The 16,304-nt window shown below is 38.8% G+C and overlaps 1 protein-coding gene across 6 annotated transcripts; it reads right to left on the minus strand.

The window, feature by feature from the left end:
- Positions 1–69: 69 nt before the first annotated feature.
- On the minus strand, positions 70–14,662 carry LOC104429684 (putative disease resistance protein At3g14460). 6 transcript variants are annotated; one of them, XM_039299105.1, is made up of 7 exons: positions 12,098–12,295; positions 4,976–9,310; positions 4,737–4,828; positions 4,347–4,490; positions 3,500–3,881; positions 2,208–2,431; positions 70–968 (listed from the first exon to the last, which is right to left on the minus strand). In XM_039299105.1, the coding sequence occupies exon 2, from the start codon at positions 9,294–9,296 to the stop codon at positions 5,667–5,669; it is 3,630 nt and encodes a 1,209-aa protein (XP_039155039.1). In that variant the 5' UTR covers positions 9,297–9,310; positions 12,098–12,295; the 3' UTR covers positions 70–968; positions 2,208–2,431; positions 3,500–3,881; positions 4,347–4,490; positions 4,737–4,828; positions 4,976–5,666. The 6 variants fall into 6 exon arrangements, 5 of the variants coding, with proteins under 5 accessions (XP_039155039.1, XP_039155040.1, XP_018722361.2 ...); XM_039299106.1 differs by lacking the exon at positions 4,347–4,490; XM_018866816.2 differs by having other exon boundaries at positions 4,737–9,310.
- Positions 14,663–16,304: the final 1,642 nt, after the last annotated feature.

Here is a 16,304-nt window from a genome sequence, read left to right on the forward strand (position 1 = left end):
ATGACAATGGGATCTTCTGCAAGACAAGCACGGTCGAGAGAATTTGGGCCGTGAGCTAGGGCATAAGAAACCAATATTTGGAAGAGAAAATATAGCAAATGCTGAAATTGCAGAACAATTTCGATATGAGAGTGACAATTTTTCATAATTCTCACGCAATGCATTGTTCATTTCCATTTGCAAATTCTTTATGTGTCATCCAAGTGCAGAGATAAGCAATTTTTGGCCATCACACAAAATTCTAGATATATAATCAATATAGACAGGCACATTTCACGCATCATAATTCCAGCACCATGAGCAAGTCCATGGAGGTATTATTTGTTCGAGGAATTGTCATTGGCTGTACCACATTAGCATTATAACCATTTCATTGTGTACTTCCTCGGTAAACAAAACAGGGCAACCAAAATGTCAACGTTGGACATTCAGCAGCTGGTTTGTGGACATTTATGTGAAGCACGTCCATGGAAAAAAATTAACATTTTAGCATTGAGTTGAGGAAGCATAATGAAAATGGATCCTGGAGTAGCAGTAGCTAAATGACAAGTGTGAAAGAAAGAAGTCCGAATCATTACCTGAAGAGCAAAACTTAAGACAGTGGAGAGAAATATTCCTGTTGGATCCGAACTAGATTAATCACAATGAGTGGGATTTCTTGGATGAGGCGCTGGTAGTTGCCCGCAAAAGAGGATCCATCCTTCAAAATCTCACATTGAATTATGTGGAATACGTTGAGGGAGGGAGGGAAGCCATCCTCTGGCAAGTACCCAAACTTCGAGCAACATACAATTTATAACTGTTTGAGGGAGGAGAGATGACCATGAACACCACTTGATAGTCTTTCCACTCCTCATATTTCTCATCCAAAGAGAGGTTAGAGAGGAAGGAAACAGAAGACTCCATGCATCATACATCATCCACCGTTGATGGTCTTTCCACATTCCCCATATTTCTCATCCAAAAACCTGGAACGGGATGATCAATTAGTCCTGAATAACAGTTGCCTTTCATGCTTAATGAACAACTATAAGAGTGATCCGACAAACAAAATCATATGCATACCCACCAAAAAGCAACCAAAAATGAGCAAACAAGACAAGAACCGGGATACTTTGCTTTATTATTGTCAGGAATCAGTGACCCTTTTGAATGGTTTTTCCTTTTGCTAAAAAACCCTTATGGCTATGTTAACTAACAAGTATGGGAGACTGCTAATCACTAGCGATGGTGACTTAATGGTATGGGTTGATATTCTACAAATGTGAGGCTAGGAGATTCGAATGACTTGGTACAGGCTGATAATGCTTAAGAATGATTGCCTACACCAGTTGGTATATCTGGAATGCTAGAAATGCAGTAATCTTTGACCATAAATCACTTGATCCTGAAACTGTCAAACTGTGTTTGTTGTAAAAATGTAGGAGAGCTGGGTCATGATTGGGTGGACGAAAGGCAAGGTGTGTAGAGTAAACCTGAGCTAGGTTTTGTGAAGATTAACTGTGATGGCTCTTATGTTGGAGGAACTAAACATGCTGTCATTGGGATTATGGCCAGAAATGAAACAGGGAAGATGATTGCCTGCAGAGGTGTGGTAGTGCAAGCTAGATCTGCAAAGGAGGCTGAATTACTTGCTGTTTGAAAGAGCATTGCAGTAGCTAAAGAAAAAGCTGAATCAAGGTAGTAGTGGAGCTGAATGCAGCTGTGGTATACAAGGATATTATCAATTTTCCCAAACAAAGTGCAATTAAAGACTAAAGGACGTGCTCGATGGGATTCAAGAAGCTAAAGATCATTTTGCAGCCCCAAATTTTAGTTGTATTTCACGAAAACCAAATGCTTGTGCCCATTAGGTAGCTTTGCCAAAACTGGGACCTACATCTATATCCCCCATCCTTCTTATCACATTTGGCTTATTTCAACCGTGAGTTGCTGGCCTAAAAAGAAAAGACCCCATCAAGGACACAAACGACACACCCAAATGTCAGTCTCGACCTTCGTGGCTGGTTTTTGGAAATTCTATGAGAAACATCTCCACGGGAAAAAATCAATCCGTATTAAGCATCAAACTGAAGAACAGAATAGAAATTGATACCTTCAAACCCAAAATATTGACCCCAGCCCTAGAAAGCTGACTTTAGGTGGAACAACGAATTGTGGCAGATAGCAAATGGAAGCAAAAGAATGGAAGAAGTTATAAGAATTACCTGAAGAAGGAAAAGTAGTCAATGGAGATAAATCATTTGTCATGGCTCGGGTGTGATCAATTTCAATTCATTTGATTTGAACACCATCAATGTAGAAGGGAGGGATCTCCTGGATGAGGGGCCAATAGTTGCCAGCAAGTTTTGAGCATTGATCTTTCAGAATCTTGCATAGAAATATCCTAGAATTTGGACAAATCATAGTCTTCCTTATTGCTCCTTTCTGCCTTTTCCCAACAACAAAGAAAAAGAAAATGTGCTCTGAGATGGTGTGGGAAGTTGAATAGGAGAAAGATGAATGATGAACTTTAACAAGGAACTCAGATTTAAATGGCTTATACTGCAGGGCTCAATCAAATTTTGTTGTCATGTTCACCAACTTGAAAACACCTGTTTTAAATCCTATTTTTTTGCATCTTTACAGTAGCTGCTGTTGTTATAAGTAAAAAAAGCTTCTCCATTTGACCATGAATATAAAACTCGAAAATTGACATCATGATATGGATTAATCTTTTGGAGCATGTCACTAAAAAAAAACAGTTTAGAGCATATCAGTACGCCTACCAAAATAAATAGCCTTTTGTTTTTGTTTTTTGTTTTTTGTTTTTTTTTTTTTTTTTTTTTGTAAAGTTGCAAAAGATAAACGTAAGCACATTAGTTGCCTAACTTGACAGTGTTTGCATTTGATCCTACCGAGAGATTTTGCCAAGCAAAGATGACAGTGGGATGGTTTGCCCAACAAGCACAGTAGAGATAATTCAGGTCACTGAGCTAGAGCATAAAAAAGAAGATATTTGGAAGAGAAAATACAACAAACGCTGAAATTGCAGAAAAATATCAATATAAAAGCAACAATTCTTCATGATTCTCACGCAAAGCATAGTGCAGTTGCATGAGTGGAAAGATAAACAAGTTTTGGGAATGAAAAAAGTTCAAAATATAACATAAAACAGGCACATCCACGCATCATAATTCCAGCACTGTGAGCAAATCCATGCAAGTATTATTTGTTTTGAGGAATAGTCACTTGTATAAAACAATGGTTGACTCGCTGTACGATGCAAGCATTTTAACCATTTCATTGCGTACTTCCTTGTTAAACAAAACAGAGCAACCTAAATGTCAATGTTGGACCTTCGGTATCTGGTTTGTGGAAATTTAGGTGAAGCTCGTCCATTGAATAACATGAACTTTTTAGTATTGAGTTGACAATTTCAGAATAGACATGGATCCTGCAGCAGCAACAGTAGCTAAATGACGAGTGTGCAAGAAAGAAAGGAAGTCTGAATCATTACCTGAAGGACAAAAATTAGACATTGGAGAGATATCTTCTTATATTACCCAAACTCAATCAGCTACGATGAGCTGGATATCTTGGATGAGGTGCCAATAGTCACCACTGAGTTTTGAGCATCAATCTTTCAGAATTTGAAATTGCATTGTGCTGAATACTTGGAGGAGGGAAAGAAGCCATCCTCTGGCAAGTTCCAGTACCCATAAAATGTAGCCATTCGAGAATGGAGAGATAGCTGTGAAGATCACTTGATAATCTTTCCACATTCCTCATAGTTCTCATCCAAAGAGATGTAGAGACGAAGGAAACAGAATACTCCACGCTTGTTACATCGTCCACAGTTGATAGTCTTTCCACATCCCTCATATTTCTCAGCCAAAAATCTGAAACAAGACAAAGCAATTAGTCCTGAATAAAAATTACCTTTCATGCGTAGAGTGCTCAGAACAAAATTATATGCATACCCAATTCACAGCAATGAAAAATGAAGTGGGACACCCTCTTGATGATTTTCTATTTGTTTTTTTCATTGAAAAATTCTTGTGATTTGTTAACTCACAAATATGGGAGACCACCAATCACTAGTGATGGCGACTCATTTGTATGCTTAATAACTCCTAGGAATGATTGCCTAGACCTGTTGGTATATCTGGAAAGCTCAAAATATAGTAACTTTTACCCTTAAATCACCAGATACTAAAAACTATCACTTGCACAGGTCAAAAAAGCTCTTTTGAAGTGTGTTCCAATAAAAATGGAAGCAGAGTCATGATCGGGTGGATGAAAGGCACGGTGCCTGGAGTAAACCTGAGCTAGGTTTTGTGAAGATTAACTAAGATGGGTCTTACATAACATGCCTTTGTTGGGATTGAGGCCGGAAATGAAACAGAGGAGATGCATGCCTGCAGAGGAGGCTAAATCACTTGCTGTTCGAAAGTGCATTGCAGTGACTGAAGAGAAAAGCAGGCCCAACGCAGTAGATGAGATGGATGCTGCAGTGGCATACAAGAATATCATCAACTTTTGCAAGTAGTGCAGTTGGAGACTAAAGGAAGCTCTTGATGGGATTCAAGCAACTAAATATCATTCTTTCAGCCCTGAATTTTAGTTGTATTTCACGATACAGTAGTTTCTGGAAATTCTATTCGACACTTCTCCATGGGAAAAAATTAATTCGCATAAAGCGTCGAATTGCATAACAGAAGCGAAATTGATGCATTCAAGACCGAAAAACTTACCCTAACTGCAAGAAAATTGACTGCACATTGAAGGATGAATCGTGGCATTTGGCAAATGAAAGCGAAAGCGGATCGATCTCACTTCATTGAATCTGAACCCAATCAATGCGTATGTTAGGGATTTCTTGGACTTCCATAAAGTTACGTGAAACATCTACATGGGAAAGTATCGATTTGTATTGAGCATCGAGTTGAGGAAGCAGAATGGGAAATCGATGCCTTCGAAACCATAAGCTTACCCGAACGCTAGAAAACCTGACCGTAGCAGGACGAATCAATTTATTAGATCCGAGAGCCATCAATGAAGATGAGAGGATTCTCTTGGATGAGGGGCCAATAGTCGCCGGTGTGTTTTGAGCATCGATCTTTCAGATTCTCGCATCGTGTTATCCACAAATAATGGAGGGAGGGAGGGAGGCCATCCTCTGGCAAGTCCCTCAACTTCGGGCAATCACAAATGTTTAACTCTTGGAGAGAGGAGAGATGGTTCCGAAGACCGCGTGATAATCTTTCCACGTTCCTCATATTTCTTATATGAAGATGTGTTAGAGAAGAAGGATAGAGAAGACGCCACGCATCCTCCTCGTCCTCGTCCCCCGAAGGAAACCGCACCTTCTCTCCCTCCCCTCCCATGATTCTTCCGTCAATATCTAGAAACGTGAGGGACGTGAGCCGGTGAAAGCCCCATTCTCTCACTGGCTCTGGCTCCAAATTCTCGCACTCATAAATAACGAGGGTCCTTAAATTGGGAGGCAAACCTCCTTTGGGCAAGCATTCGATATTTTGGCAATGTGCAATCCATAGGTAACTGAGGGATGTAAGATGACGCCACCGATTTGGCAGAGACTTTATCTTCGGACAATCATCAAGTGTAAGAGAAGACAAGGTGATGGGAAGGGGAGGGAAATTCTCTATCTCCAATGCTGGACACTAACTTATTTCAAAAATAGTGAGATTACTAAGGCTAGCAATAGATTTTATCTTCGAACATCTCTTAAGCATGAGAACCGATAGGGTGAGGGGAAGGGCAGGATGGTCCTCTATCTCCAGTGCTGGACAGTCCCTTATATACAAGTAAGTGAGATGGGAGAACGTGTGAAGGCATTGCGGTAGGCTTCTTAGATTCTCACAATCGCCAATTATCATAGATTCGAGCGATTCTACGATCATCTCTTCCAACGACTTCACTCCCTTGCAGCATTTAATAGAAAATTCCTTCAGAGTAGCAAGTCTACCTTTGGCTAAGGGAAAAGATGTCAGAGAATCACATTTACTTGTACATGAAGATTGAAGTTGAGGAATCGGGTTGTTGCTGTTGGGGTCATATGAACAAATGGTTGGTCTTATGAGTTTTGGACACTCTCTAATAGATAAATAACTGAGTGTGTACATCTTGCTTGGAAGCTTTTCTAAACTGGTGCAATTACTCAATTCCATCTTTTCAAGGTTGCACGGTAGCTCTATTTCTCTTTCTCTTGGCACGAATGATGTGAACTGAGGACAACTTACGATGGTTAATTCCTGGAGACAAGTGAGATTTAGCATTTCATTTCCATCTTGCCGCGAGTATTTTAACTGGTCACACCCTTCTATATGAAGCTCCTTTAGCTTGATCAAGTGGCTCATAAACCCATGATCAAAGCAAACAAGCTTTGCAAGATTCTTAATTGTAAGAATGGTCAAAGAAGTTAGGTTGACCAAGCTCTTCAAGATCTCCTTGTTACAATCCTCAAGGAACAACTCACGGAGAGATGGAAGGCAAACATTGGTTGAGTTTTCCAAAAGCGGACATGAATGAATTTCAAGCTTTATGAGATGATCAAGTCGATCAGGTAATGTCCCAACCAACAAAAGACAGCCTCGGACAACAAGATGCAGAAGACAAGAGAGTGAAACTTTTCCTTCTAGGCCCTCGACATAAGGAGACCAATCCCTCCATGTCGACATCTCTTCGAACTTCAAAGTTGTTAATGATGAAAAAGGCATCTCGCCTCCATAGAATTCAAAGCCTAACCTTCCTATTGCATATAGACCTTTAAGAGATAATTCCTTAAGTGAAGGTAGTTGTCCAATCATAGGCAGCAACACAACATTAGGACAGTCCCACAAGCATAAAGACACTATTTTGGAATATGTACAATCTAACCATGATGGAAATCTTGCACCACCATAGTTCAAAATAGTGAGATTTTCAAGATTAGTGTGAGGTTGCAGAAAGTCAAGCACTTGTGCTTCAAGCTCATGATTATGGCGATTTCCCACATGTTTATCCCAGTGCAGGGATAAGTTGGCAAGGTCTAGCTTTCGAAGCAAATTAGCATCAGCTGCATCTATAACTTTTTCCACCTTTTGCAATTCTGATATGAATAATTCTCCTTCAAGATGTGGCAAGTTCTTTAACTCTTTCAACTGCGACCCTTTCTCTTGTCCTACCACAAATTTGGACAAGATAATAAGATTCTTTAAATTACCGATACCCAACGGCATCTCCTTTAGACTCACTGTATCTCTAATATCAAGAAACTGTAAGCTAACTAACTTTGTGATACCTTGAGGCAACTTCAAAAGACTTTCACAACCTCTTAAGATCAGAGCTTGTAATTTGCACAGGCCAACGATTGACTCAGGTAGCCTCTCGATACAAGTGTACGAGAAATTGAGATATCGAAGATGTTTTAAATCACCAATACAATCCGGTACCTCTACGATATCACAATGACATAACAAGAATACTCTCAAGTACTCCAAGTTTGTTAGCAAGTCATGCAGTGCCATGTTGGAAATAGAGAAAGAGCCCTCACTAGATCCATCACGCACTAGAATTAAACTTCTTAGTGCCTTCATTCCTTGATATGGTTTTAGGCATTTTGATTCAACATGCCACGATGAGATGAATGATGCATAACGAGTTTTTTCAAGAGATGGTACATCATGTTCATATCTTGCCACCTGAGAGCCCCCCGAGCTAAAGCAAGTCCTTCTTGCAATTGACTTTGCTAGATCATTCAAAAGATCATGCATTGAAAACTTAGATGCGTTGATACTTGACTGTTGAAGAATTGACCTGGATACTAACTCATCAAAGTGATTCAGTCCCAATTTCAAGATGTTCTCATTTGTTTTTTGTCCATCTAACAATCCCTCCGCTATCCATAAGAGTACCAACTCATCCCTCTCAATTTCGTAATCCTTAGGAAATATCGCACAATAAGCAAAACACCTCTTCAAATGGGAAGGAAGATGGACATAGCTCAATCTTAAAACTGGAAGAACCTCATCATTCTTTGCCATCGGAAGATTCAATATTTTGTTATTTAAGGTATCTTGCCATTCCTCACGAGTTTTCTTAGTACATAGGACACTGCCGAACAATTTCGCTGCCAAAGGTAAACCTTGACATCTTTTAGCTATTTTCTTGCCTATTATTTCAAAGGCGAGGTGTCTCTCACAATTTGTTGCTCCAAGAGCATGAAAGGCCAATAAGCTTACACAATTATCAAAGGACAATTCCCTTAAAGGATATGGTGAAGCTTTTGTTATGGAAGCAACTTCACAGCTGCGAGTCGTGATGATGATCTTGCTTCCCTTAGCCCCCGCTTCAAATGGCTTTGAGAGAGCATCCCATTCTTTATGCTTCTCATTCCATATATCATCTAAAACCACAAGAAACTTCTTACTAGATAGACTATCCTTCAACTTAACTTGAAGCTCATTAAGATCTTTACCCTCGTTGGACAATCCGGTGATCGATTGCAAAATAGTCTTTGTTATGTCAAGGACATCAAAAACATCCGAGACACAAACCCATGCTCTCTTCTCGAAATAGCTATTCACTTCGGCATTATTATATAGCTGCTGAGCCAAGGCCGTCTTTCCAACACCGCCCATCCCAACTATGGGGACTATGCTTAGTGTGTCATTTTTGACCTCATGGATCAATAGTTTGAGTATCTCCCTTTCTTCCTCCTCCCTGCCAAAAAACCGACGCTCCGGTAGAGAACTAGTGGGAACCCTTTTATTGATGCAATTGGATCTATTCACAACATTCGCTTCTAAGCCTAAACAAGCCTTCCTGTCGACGATCACTTCCAAGCCTAAATGAGCCTTCCTGTTGACGATCGCTTCCAACCTGCCATTGATCTCTTGGACCATGGTTTTAGACACGAGTGAGAATGGGTTCGGATTCCATCTGGAGGGTTTATTTCGGCCAAAGCAAGAGAACTTCCATTTCATTCGACCTTTGCTTGTGCTGGATTCTACCTCCATCTTAACTTGAGCAGTTTTGATGGCAAACTCATCGAGCAAGTCTTCCATGTCATAGGCCAAGTCCCCAACATCATCCAACCATAGCTTCACTTGATGATCACCTTCGAGTTGCTTGTCCTCTGCATCAGCCAGCATTGCATTGATCATTGTCAGCTTTTCCTCCCACCCCTTGAGCGGGGCAATGCTGATTCCTTCTTGTTGTGTAGAGCCCAAAGGGAGAGAAGCCAACTTTTCAAACAAGACTTGAAAGAGGGAAGCCAAGAAGGAACCCAAAATGATCTCTCCAATGGCCATGGGTGAATCGGTCACTATAGAGAACAACAAAGGTGTTATGATGAAGCAAAGTTAAAATGAGCTAGTGGAGAGCGAAAACTATGAATTATAGGAAGACCAAGACGTTCACTGACCAAAGAGAATAAAAAAACAGACCAAGACTTTTAAGAGACACATACAAAAGGTTAGACAAATCAAAATACATAGTTTTTTGCCCAAGAGTGCTTGTTTTGTCGATTGTTCTCCCTTTTTCTTTAGATCGAAACTTTTCTTGTGGTTATCCAAATAGAGGATAAAATGTGATTTTTCTACTCATGACCAACTTAGAGCGCACACGTCTTTTCATAAAAAAATTCATTGATTACAACTGATGTGTTGGCTTTTCTCGCATTCATATATTGTTAGAATCTTTATGATTCATTGTCCTTTTTTTCTGCTTTATTGGTGAATAGGCTTTTACGTGACAATTACAGTGCTGAAAATTTGCATATGTTTAAGATATGATAAGATTACTGATTCCTCCTTCAACGTGAATGACCATGTGAAGAGATCAAAGGCAGCTAATTTTGTCTGTTCAATAAGGAAAATAAAGCACATGCCTAAACAAGAAAAAAAGGGTCAGGCACATCACTAATCCATTAACCAAGTTGGTTTAGTTCGCTTTGCAAATAGTGAAGGAGTGAAAAAATCACCAGCTAACATTATATAATCTACTGAAAATTATACTTTATGTATCAGACTGATGAACAGAAAATTTGTGTTCAGAGGACCATGATTCTCTTATCAAGCGATTCCGATTATCAACTATTACCTCAGCACTCTTGCTACGAGGTTTTAACACTGTAACTGCCACTTAAAGCATACATTGATCACATATCCAGAATATGCGATCAATGAGCAGAATCGTTCGGAGAGCATGTGCTCTCCATCCAGCCTTTCGTCTGTTTATCTACATCTTTTTGTGCAGCAAGAAGGCATTCTCTCTAGAAGCGTTCTTTAAACATTCTGTATTCTGAATCGTTCATAAAGGCGTGAAGTTCACCCAGACATAACGTGCACTCCATCACAAGCAATGGTGATCTGATGATTCCGACAAGTATGAAAAGATCGAACAAACAAGAAGGTTGCTTTCAACAATGTATTTCCTATTTACCTTGGATGAAAGAAAATGTCCCTCTTTTATTTTTGTCTTCTATTGGTCTACAATTAAGAAAAAAAATGACGAGTTTTCCGTAATTTGATAACATCATAATGTAAAATTCACAAGGAGATTGAGCCATATTAATCTGTTTAACAATATGACTTTTTTTTTGGTCTGAGCATTTCACTTCTTTCAGGTGGTGACTTTGTATTTTTTTCCCTCTCCCTTCTTTCTATCATATCTTTTACATTCTGGTAGCAGGAATGCACGATCATAAACATTTACTTTTCATTCACACTTTTTTTTAATGAATTATTTCTAAAACATGTACTAAACCCTTAATTCGCCGATTACATGCATTGTTGGTCCCCTCTCTCTCGGGCTCAAAGGGAAAATATATATATATATAGAGAGAGAGAGAGAGAGAGAGAGAGAGAGAGAGAGAGATTAAATCCATGGAGTGATGTGTTCTTGGCTTCACAGCCCCACCAATTAATTTTATATCATAACTTTTTTGACGCCTTCAAAAATTAAAATTAAAAATGACCGACTAAAGATTCTTTAGCATGAATTAGAACTTAAAAGGGGGAGTCAACAAATATAAGAAAGTTACTTACTTTTAGGAGCGTACAATATAAAATGACAAGTTGGGCTTTTTGGGGTTGAAAAATATGTGAAATCTGTTTAATACCAAATTAATGCGCATTATAAAAGATGAACAACTCAGAAACTATTCCGACGTAGAAATACCTTCTTCTCTAACAAAACACTAAGTCTTTGCATGGTCTTTTTCTAACAAAGCACAATTTTGATTTCCATAATTCAAAATTTAATTTTTTTTATCATGAACACCTTCACATTTTTCTCTATCTTGAAAGAAAATACACGAATAAGTTTTCCAGCATTGAACTATCAATGGTTTTTGCACGATGAAAACAAGTCATCCACATGCAACACCCTTGGGGCTTTGGCAGAAATTACTTCACGTGAAGTTTAATTTGCAATCGAATTGACTTAACTCAATTGATTACACTGGCACACTTTAAAAGAATACTAAATCACAAACACCTTATTAATTCACCTTACCCCCTTCCGTTGATGGTAAATCTACCATAAGAGTGAACATGTGAAAAGACACAACAAAAATTATTTATTTTTTTGGCACCGCAGAACCGTAGCAAACGTGAATTTCCCGGGAATCTCTTCTAAGAGGAATGAAGCTATCCTCTTACAATATTTATTGCTGTTTCCCCAATATGGACTAAAATTCCAAACTGATATATGATTGTTTCATGTAAAATCCCAAACTTGTACTTAGCAAAATTATTCCACGTCAGTGCGTGTTTAGTAAAGAGATCAATGATGGAGAGATTAAAAATTGATCTTAATGTCCTAATATTACTATCTAACAAAAATTGAAGTAATAGTTTTTTGTTATTAAACTCGACATCAAGTATTTGACATCAACTTTAATCAGGATCATAGATAGGAATGAAATCGGTTTAAGAACCAAACTTCTGTTGCTGCTGTTGCCTCTTCTTTGCCTCCACTAATAGAAAGATTTAAGAAAGAATAGGTGGTTGCTCTCGGGTAATAAACGCCCACCAGATGCTTTAGGTAGCAAAGTTGCGTCTGCATCAGTTTGAGGGAAAAACAGAGCAAGAAGATAGATGTCTCTTACCTTTTCCGAGTAGACTTCCCTGAGCAAACCGGTGAACGGGATGAGATCAATGACAGCAATCCAGCAAGCAAGACCGCTAGGTTCAAATGAGCAGGAGGAGAACACTGTTGAGCAGGGGGACAGGAATGGGTGATGGTGAATCTAAGTGATAAAGAGATAAGGGAGAGAGAAAACTATAAAGGCAAGGAAGACCAAGACTTTCAAGGATGCACATTAGTGGTTAGAGGAATTGATAAAAAATACATTTCGTCCACAAGTGCTTGTCTCGTAATGTTTGGAGAATATCCTCAGATATTTGGAGTTTCCACAATCATATGTTTGTTCATGTACATAAATCATAAACTGAGGAAGACCAAGACTTTTCGTTATACAACTACATGTCATCCGAGAAGGCTAACTTTCTCTGTTCAATAAGGAAAACAAAAGCACGTGCTTTGAGCTAAACAAGAAAAAGGGCCAAGCACACCAAGCACACCAACCAATCCATTAAGCAAGTTGCTTTGTTTTACTCTGGCAATAGCAAAGGAGTCACAAATAACCATCTAACAGTATGATCTACTGGAAATTATGGTCTACGCATAAAACTCATGAATAGGAAAATCGTGTTCAAAAGGACTAGCGTTCCCCTATTAAGCGGCTCCCGATCATTAACTACTGCCTCAGCACCCTTCAGTAGATCATTGCCACTCATCTCACTGTGAATTTTTAGCACTGTCATTGCCACATATAACATAAATTCAGGAAGACCAAGACTTTCAAGAATGCAAATTGGCTTGGCTACTTCACTTTTCACATTTTTTTCCTATTTTAATGAAATATTATTTAATAATCAGCATTGATTGTTGTTCTCTTGCACAAAATCAACAATAATGTTCGTCTAACTTTTTTCATGTTTAATTATATTTTAATTATTCATTCATTTATCTCTATCGTACTTGTCTATTAGAATTATGTCTAGATTTTCATGTATCTTATCAAATATAAGCTTAATAAAAGCAAAAAAAAAAAGCTAAAAAGAAAAAAAAAGCAAAAACCTGAAAAAGAAAAAAAAAATGAAGGAATGGGGCAAGAGAGAGCACTACCATTTCCACAGCCACTGCTGCCGTTGGCCTCAGCACCATTGCCAAGGCAACTCATTCCAATGCTATTGCCACTATCGCAGCCAACGAAACTAGCCAGATCAACCATCACATCCAATTACCTTTAATTACCTAATGACTGGTGTAACTTGATCTAAAGGGGAATTCACAACATAAAGAATGAATTCTAGGATTCACGATTTCTCACTTGCATTGTCAAAAGTTGGGTTCCATGTGAAGTCCACCTCATCCACCAGTGAATAAACCTATTCTTAAAGGCTTGACTACCTATTTGAAACTAGTAAGTTCTTAGCATTTATTTTTAATTTTTTAATCTTTAAAGGATGAACAACCAACTACACCACCAATAAAACGAGGGCTGATATTTTACAATCTCAAAGCATGATGGGCAAGCTGAGAAGAAGTCAACATATTGCAGTGAAGATTTAGCTCAATATACTCAACTTCTTTACCTCAAAGAAAGCAACTTTCATCCATGCACTATCGTCCTATATGAGAAAAGCGGCACCCACATTGGCCCAACAGAAAGCGCCAATAACCACTTCAACCGAACGAAGACCCCACCAGCCACAAATGCAAGTTTATAATTCACTGCACAAATACATACGGACAGCAAGCTACTAGGACAACTTAAGCACGCTTCAAGCATCACAATGTGACAATCCAATATGAAATCATAATGAATCAAAGACGTCACTTTCTTACATGGATACACATACCGAGGAAGTCCAATTACGCACAAGTAACACCAGACAACTAATGGCTTTACTTGACTCAAATCAGGGCAACATGTAATACCATCATTTTTTATATGTTTCAAGCCTTGAATTGCCCCAATTTGATGGAAAACAAATGTAACATCAATGCGGCATCTCTCTATATGTTCACACAACTAGAACACTACCAAAATGATATTGAAATCCTCACAACCCCCATGTGAACAAAAGCAGCCAGCAAACACCCTTATTATATTTAAGCTGGAAACGATGACAATTTGATGAGCCATCAATATCCACACATGCCCATCTCACTATGCATATTTATGCACCTCAAGGACTATGTATATAAAGTCATACGTAGGTCATCCGTACCAGAACTTCTCACGTCCAGCAGCATGGAGGAGTAATACCATGTACATCTTCAACGTCAGTTAACACAGCAAATGCACGCATGAACAGCGAACATCAAACGCACGTGACCCACATTTGACATACTAAAAGCACACATAATCGCATTTCTATCAACTTTATACGAGAAATGCAGTAAGAGACGAGCAGTGCAACTTCAATGGGACATCAAAACGTTGGTAAGCAGAATGCAATAGGAATTAACTATCTATGACTGAGTCAGGCATTCTGTCGAACAGTTAAAACGCCTCCCCGTTAAAGAACTAATATACGCCATCTTCAAGCAGCGATTCGCATCAGTCATTACCATCAGCAACAACCTAGGTCCAGGACATCAAATGTAACATCAATGCGGCATCTCCTCTGGTAAGCGATCGAACGGCGAGGAGCCGAGTAGAAGGAGCCGTTGTCGTGGGAGCAAAGGCCGAGAGACGTCAGAAACTGAGCTGGAGCTCTGCCGAACTCAGTGCTCTCCCTCGCTAAAAATTCTTCTTCCACCATCTTCCTGCGGCTTTTGTTTTGCACTGAATCCTTCGACAGAAGTTGTCTTTTGGTCGACTCACCGTATGGTCCCATAAATTGTTGTTAGGTGATGATGATGACTCATCGTTATCACGCTAGAATATGGAAGGAGAGGGAGTTATAAAGATTACGAAGCCTGTCATTAACTAAATCTAAAGAGAGCCATTGTAATAACTCATTGTTCTCCATACCTGATTGTGTGTTTTCGCACGTAATTAGACCATAAATTTCGAGCTCATGTGAGCCCACGTTGATATCAAGTATATTATCTATCATTTTTTCTTAAGACGAAACTAGATATTTCGAATAGCCCGCACTATATTCGAATGCAAAACATACTTGTTCATCTGAGTAGGCTCGAGAGCAAAAAAAGAATCGTTCATCGAGCTTAGCTCAACCTAGCCCAAATAAGGGAAAACAATTGGGCAAGCCTAGGGCCATGACTCTTCTCTTAGAGCTCTGAGCTACCAAGACTCGCTCGACATTGTTTTATTGTTTGCCGAATGCACGACTTGAGCGAGTCAGGGGCAAGCAACTTTCTTCATGGGCACTAGCTCGCCCCTATGCTGTTATTTATAAGAAGAAAGTATAATAATTTCCAAAATCTTAGGGCGGAATGGGTAAGAATTTTGATGGTTGACATCCGACTTAGTCCGTCTAGGCTCGCCCATTCAAAAGTTCTACAATTAGTGAGTGTTGTCCCAGCCGAACAACATTCTTTACCTTATTACCCGAATTGTACATCAAGTCCAGTACAATTGGATCCATTTTGGATCAAGGCCCAAGAGTTGGGGCTATCTATCTTTCTAGGCCCAACATGCCAACGATGGTCCATTCAATGCCTTTGCAGCATGGTGTTAGGGCTTAATACTATTGCAATTGTTAAATTCAAGTTGAATCCGCATTTAGCATTTGAGCACCTGAAACCTTTCAAAAATATATGTATAAAATCTTCCTTTTTTATTAAATTTTATTTCACACTATAGAATTTGAAGAAGGGGCTTGTTTCGAGGAACTAACTAGGAATTCTTTTTGTTTTTTTTTTTTTTTTTTTGCTTCTCTTTGGTATTAAACTAGGCATTCTATTAAGGGAAATATATAAATTCTGAGGTATCAATATCACGCTCTACGTGCGAAATGTCATATTACTAGCTTTTTCTTATTTGGAGTCTACTTTAAATATTAAGAATCATCGACTACGATGGATCCCTCTTGTGCTATATCAATATTTTTGGCGAAGAGAAAAGAAATCCATTTTGGCCTATATCAATATTTTTGGAGAAGAGAAAAGAAATCCATCCTCTTATGCCTATATCAATATTTTGGAGAAGAGAAGAAAAACAATATCATACTATGGATAATGAAAGTTGACTTGACATTATCTTTTGGCATCCACAATTTTTGAAGTTTCGGAAAAGCCTTTTATTTTATTTTCTTTTTTTGACAAGGGAAATTTTT

The sequence above is a fragment of the Eucalyptus grandis genome, chromosome 8 (assembly GCF_016545825.1).
Source record: "Eucalyptus grandis isolate ANBG69807.140 chromosome 8, ASM1654582v1, whole genome shotgun sequence".
Taxonomy (NCBI): domain Eukaryota; kingdom Viridiplantae; phylum Streptophyta; class Magnoliopsida; order Myrtales; family Myrtaceae; genus Eucalyptus; species Eucalyptus grandis.

What these genes read in the sequence shown, in the direction of transcription:
- LOC104429684 (XM_039299106.1), bottom strand. Translation starts at nt 9,296, where the DNA reads ATGGCCATTGGAGAGATCATTTTGGGTTCCTTCTTGGCTTCCCTCTTT.